The 6,010-nt window shown below is 42.4% G+C and overlaps 1 protein-coding gene across 1 annotated transcript in view; it reads right to left on the reverse strand.

The window, feature by feature from the left end:
* The window catches only part of RAB39A (RAB39A, member RAS oncogene family), a 24,805-nt gene extending 19,947 nt beyond the window's left edge, over nucleotides 1-4,858 (reverse strand). The window contains exon 1 of the mRNA XM_007945984.2: nucleotides 4,632-4,858. Within this exon, the coding sequence (XP_007944175.1) occupies nucleotides 4,632-4,858 (227 nt within the window). The remainder of the gene's footprint in view (nucleotides 1-4,631) is intronic.
* Between the last annotated feature and the right edge of the window lie 1,152 nt (nucleotides 4,859-6,010).

Consider the following 6,010-nt stretch of genomic DNA (forward strand, 5'->3'; position numbering starts at 1 on the left):
TTCACCCAAATCACAATAAAATTACAAAAAAAAAAAAAAAGTTACAAACTTGGAAACCCAATGGAGGTCACTATGAGTCAGAATCAACTCAATGGCAGTGAGTTGGTTTTTTTTTTTTTTTTTTTAATACCACAGAATAAACATTCTTACACTGTCCCAAGAAATTGCTCTTCAAAATCTTAAGTAACATAGATAGAAGGTAAATTGTTATGAAATCTTTGCATGCTACTCCAAATTCACTAAAAATAGCTGGAAATTTCCCCTCTCCCTCCCTGGAAGCAGAGACTGAGTAAACCACTTTTCTTCATGTGAAAACTACTATGGCAATGCATATATTCACAATATTATCTGTAACTTTTTTCCTAGCCCTTTGTTTGAAAGCTAAATGTGGGACCAGTGGGTTAGAATAGGTGGTCTTCATTGTGGCATGATAAGAAATTCCAATAGCCATCATTCAGAATACCTGTAACTCTGCCAACAGGAAAACACTAATTTAAGATGAGGTATTCTTTAGGTGATCATCCTCTTTTAAGTTTCAATACTCCTATAGGACCCTTAGTTAAGTTTTTCACAAACATTAATAATTTTGCATGTGTTGGTCTTCTAACTACTTCTATCTCTGAAGCTAAGATGCTACATTAAAGGATGGCTTTTTGATTAAGATGCGAACAGAAGGGAAGGATAGGCCAAGGTATCACTAGCCAAAAACAACAGGAAGGAAAGATGAGAAGGCTCTAGAGATCCCAAAGCCCTCAAGAATGAGCTTTACCTACTTCAAAAGTTTGCCTGCTCCTAACCCAGGGTCCTAAACATTTGGTACACAATATTTAGTTTACTTCAGGATGTATAATAATCTTTATATACCAATGAAGCACTGAAGTTGTGGTTACCTATGCTAAATTAATTGACTTATTGAAAAAAGAAAGCAAAGAAAGAAAAATAATCACAGGATTTTCAAATTACTAGCTAGTTTCTTGACTGCACTGACTATGCCATCACTCAAAATGGTCTGATTGTCTTATATTGATAATGAAAATAACCTCTAGGGAATAAACATATGTTTAACTACAAAGGTCATCTTTTCACTATCTGCTCCATTTGTGAGAAATTATATCGGTTTAAACAGTAGAAAGGCCCACAGACAAAACACCTACCCCAGGGGATGCAACCACCTACCCTAGGGAGATAAACCCCTTAGATCATACACCATGAGACATCAGAAGGGCTGCATTGGCACAGAAGGAAAGCTGGACAGACAGGAATGCACAGATAAGAAGGACACAGGGAAGGGGAAGGCACAGGAAGGAAGAGAATTTTATTGTTGGGATTGTAATCGGGGCTGTGAAACCAATGTGCATGAACTGTTGTGAGTAAAAGGAATCTGCATTGTAAATCTGCACCCAAATCACAGTAAAAAAAAGAAAAGAAATTAAGTCAGTTCATTCTTAGATACCACTATACTCAGAGACACCATACAACAGACACGTTTTGGGGTGACTGCTCACTTCCTTCTTCTGTGAACTTTTCCTTTCCCCAAAGTGGACTCTTAGAGATACATCTGCATTGTATGACTCATAATATGTATATAGAACAGTTGTATTGTAATACGTTTACATTATGTTTATATGTATCCCAATAATCTGATTGAGGAGGAGGTAATTCATTAGCCAGTCAATAGCCAATGAGATTTTTTTCTTTCAAGAATTTTAATAGTAGGCTTAGAGACAGTTGGGAGCCAGGAATCAACGGAGCTGGAGAATGGAACTAGACTAGAGGAAAACTCACAAGCTCTTATTGTTGGAGTTCCATACTTCTACAGACCTGGAGGTTTGTTAACTTTTGTCTTTCATGAAATCTGTATTATTCATAATTTATCCCTTCTTACCTAAACTAAGGAGCTTTGGTGGCACAGTGGTTAAAGCATTCAGCTACTAACCAAAAACCATCATCTTGAACCACTCACCTTAAGACTGGTACACAAGAGAGAAATAAACTTCTATTTCCAAGAAAGGCACTGTAATTTTGAATCTTCTTAATATAACAATTTACCATTTATCCTTACAAAAACATAATATTGATAATAAAACTAGCATTTAGTGTTATATATGACAGTTTACAGTATACTTGCATATACATTATCATTCTAAACCTTGTTCACTCTGATTTTGTTCCTTTTATGCAGGTAGTCATTGTCTACTGTTGTTGTTGTTGTTGTTGTTATGTGCCCTCGAGTCAGACCTGACTCATAGCGATGCCTCATGGGGTTTCCAAGGCAGTATCACTACGGAAGTAAATTGCCCCATCTTCCTTCCAAGGAGTAGGGCATATATTAATCTGAACACTGAAAACTAAAGCTAATCATGATCACAATTATCAGCTCATTAGCTTGTTCTTCTGTAACACATTTATTTATGCTTTCAATCTATACCACGAACTGTGTAAAGTAGGTTCCTTTTTATTCGTTTATATACAATCACCAATAAACCTCCAAATATGACACTTCCTACAAAATGCCTAATGGTATGATCATGACTAACGGCAGGGATATATTTTCATGAAATATAAAAACTATGTATGAAATAAAATGTACAAGGATATCTATTATTGACAGCAAGTATCTGTATATCTGTATTTTCTTGGGGAAAGATACTAAATGATTTAACAGTAATAGTTTTACAATTCAATTTTGTGGTAGAATATTGTGTTAAATGAAAGAAAAACAAGTATTTGGAGGTAGTTCCTGAAATATGTATGTATTTATGAATACATGTTTGGTAGAGCCAAACAAAATAAAGTATGACTCATTGTCAAAAAACAATAAATGCCCTTGCATGATTATGGGAGAGTTACTGTCTGGTGTTAATAATGTATATAAAGGGAATTACTATTTACATTCTTCTTAAAGCATTAAAAAAACAAGTATATGTTTAGCAGAAAGGTCTTCAAAATCTAACAAATTAACCACATTTTTACTTTCTTGTTAAGAAGTTGAGGAATTACTTTTAAGGAAATAATCAGATACAATAGGATTTTACAATTATAGTTGCAATTTACAATTTTTAGAAGTTTAAGAGGTAAAGCACATGTTTTTATTATGTTCACTTTGGAAGGCAGAGCAAGAGTTAACAGTAAATTTTTTTTTTTTCCTGATCCTGAAATAGCTCCAAGTTCATCTTTGAGATCACAAGGGAAGGAATCAACTTTAGAATGGCAAAACTGGAGATCTTCAACCATTAACACCTCTCTGAAGGGCTTACCACCTTTCCATTTTATACATAGGGAAACTAAGGTACAAGCAAGCTAAGCAGTTCACTTATTATCTCCGTGACTCAGTGTCAGAGCTGGGAATGGAAGCCAAAACTTAATGTTAGACCATTCTCACAAATGTAGGCTGATCTCATTTGGAATGGACACTAGCTGAGAGTGAGGGGAAGCCATGTTTGGGAAGTCCCCTCATGGAGTACTGTATTTCACAAGCAGAGTACTTGCTGAAGACTGCAAAATGCTTGCTTAAATGACTTCCAATTGATAATGCAAAAATATAATAATAATAAATACAGTATATTAGATTCTTCCCTTTCCTCTAAAAACAAGTGTCCTTGAATCCTAGAAATTTAAAAGGTGCTTTAAATTTGATTCAATCTATTCAGGAAGTGCATACAATTTCATTTACTTTTCATTTCTTTTACAAAACATGAGTCGTTTTTATGAAATCCTTCCTCCACATTCCCAGTGAACATTTAGAATGAGACTATTCATTTGGATCCCTCCCTTTCTATTTAGAAATCTCTGTCCTGTTATCACCCCCAGAAGGTTAAGTACCGATCATAGGTAAAACAGGAAAGTTCCTTACCAATTTTAACGTATATCTCTTTTTCCTACCAAAGTACCAAAGGTGAAAAACTTGTGAGGAGAATTCATCCCTTCAAAACAACTTCATCTGTGCCAATGTCCTTGATGTTGCATCTAGTTTCTGTACAAGACACATTCCCTCGGGTCATGGCCCAGTATTTCTGATGCCCACATTCGGTGCTGTAAGGTGTTAACAGCATTACCGCATCCTTCTCCCTAGGAATGATGCCCAGTGAGCTCATGGAGTGACCAGGGTTGGAGGAGTGCTTGCTGTGATGCTCAACCATGAAATTGGGAATCCTGCTTTGCAGTTTTCTCGGGCCGCAGAGGGAAAACTGCTTGGTTAGAGAAGAAAAAGGGGTTTGGAGAAAGGTGGCCGGTTCAGGGTCATGTCCCTCAGGTTGAGACACCGAGCTTGGGAAGAAGGCAGCAAGGGAAAGAGCCAAAGAGTTGGGGATGAGGATACCGGGAGGGGCAGAAAGAGTTGAGGAAGGGGGCCGGCGAGGGTGACCCAGTTCAAGAGGGAAATTAAAGACGGAAAGGGGGCTCAGGAAATGGGCGCCAAAGAAAGAAGTGAGAATTGCGGAGGAGGAAGTCGTCCCTGGAAGAGGAGGGGCAAAGGGGAAGCAAGAATGGAGTGTTTGCACTTTCGAGAGGAAGGGCCGGAGCTTCTCCCGACCAGGGTCCATGAGACAGGCGCGAGGGTAGAGCGCGCCCGGGAGGAGGCGCCGCGGCCCCTGGGGTCTTGGGGTCCGAGATCTCGGCGAGGGCGGCCCTACCTGAACCGTTCCTGCCCCGCTGTGTCCCACAGCTGCAGCTTGATCCTCTTGCCCGGCTCGATCTCCAGCAGGCGGGAGAAGAAGTCCACGCCGACGGTTGGGTCGCAGGCAGGGGAGCGCAGTCCCGGGAAGCGGCCCTGGGTGAAGCGGTGTAGGAGGCACGACTTGCCCACGGTGGAGTCTCCGATCACGATGAGGCGGAACTGGTAGATCCAGATGGTCTCCATCGCTCACGTGCCTACCCCGCCGACTACGGGGGCCGCCCCACCCACCCGCTGCGGCGCAAGTTACGCGGCGGGAACTGTCCCTTCAGCACCTCCTGGGTGCCGGCCCGCCAGCCTGCCCGTCGGCTTCCAGCATATTCCTGCGGCTGCGGCCGCCGCCTGGTCCCCGCCCTCTTGGGAGGGAGAGGCGGAGCCCGCCAGGCCAGGGGCGGGGCCTCTGGCCGGGGGCGGGGCCGAGGTGGGTAGAGGGGAGACTGCAGCGCGAACGCAGGGGCAGCTCGCTGCGCGCGAACCCCCGCCTCCTGACCGCTGTAAATCACTTGCCTCCAAAGTTCACTGGACGCCGGTGGGGAAAGTGGGTGTGGTGAAGGGACATGACAGAAGCTGGAACCAATGAAAATGAAGCAAGGTCTTACTTTAGAGAAGTCAGCCAATGAAAAGTGAGAGTCGTTTTCAGGCTTTGGAGTGAATAGGTTAGCGGTTGGACGCTATCACCTGGGTGGTGGCTGCGATTTCTTCCTCTTTGATCCATAAGACCAGCTCTGTGAATATGGCTACTTCTTAGTTTTCTGGAGATGCTTTCTGCTCTCAAGGCTTGCTGAGCGCCACCTCCTAGGCATTCTAAGGTCTACACCTGAGACCTAAACTTGGGAGCAGGATCGAAACAGACCTGCAGAGCGAGTTCTGGACCCTTTCAGTAAGGACTCTGTTCATTTCTATTGCCTTCCTCTCACTGCTTTCAGTAACCCAGAACAGAAAAGTGCTGACTGTCGTCCCTAGAGGGAGCTCTGGTGGTGTAGTGGTTGAAGCATTTGCCTGCTAAACATAAGATTGGCGGTTCGAACTCACCAGCCCCTCAGGGGGAGACGTATTATACAGTTGGCTTCCGTAAAGATTTACAGCCTTGGAAATCCTATAAAACCAAACCAAACCCACTGTCATTCAGTCGATTACGACTCATAGCGACCCTCACTGGGTTTCCAAGGCGGTAAATCCTTACAAAAGTAGTTTGCCTCATTCCGTTCTACGGAAGGAAGATGGAAACTCTAGGGCAGACCAACTCGTTGGCAGTGGTTGGCTCTCAAGCTCTTCAGCAAGGGACGCAAGAGAGAAATAAAAGTGTAATGTTGTGATCCCTAAAAAAGCCCCAGCTCC

Source organism: Orycteropus afer, unplaced genomic scaffold (assembly GCF_000298275.1).
Source record: "Orycteropus afer afer isolate SDZICR_OR568_19922 unplaced genomic scaffold, OryAfe1.0 scaffold00147, whole genome shotgun sequence".
NCBI classification, from domain to species: domain Eukaryota; kingdom Metazoa; phylum Chordata; class Mammalia; order Tubulidentata; family Orycteropodidae; genus Orycteropus; species Orycteropus afer.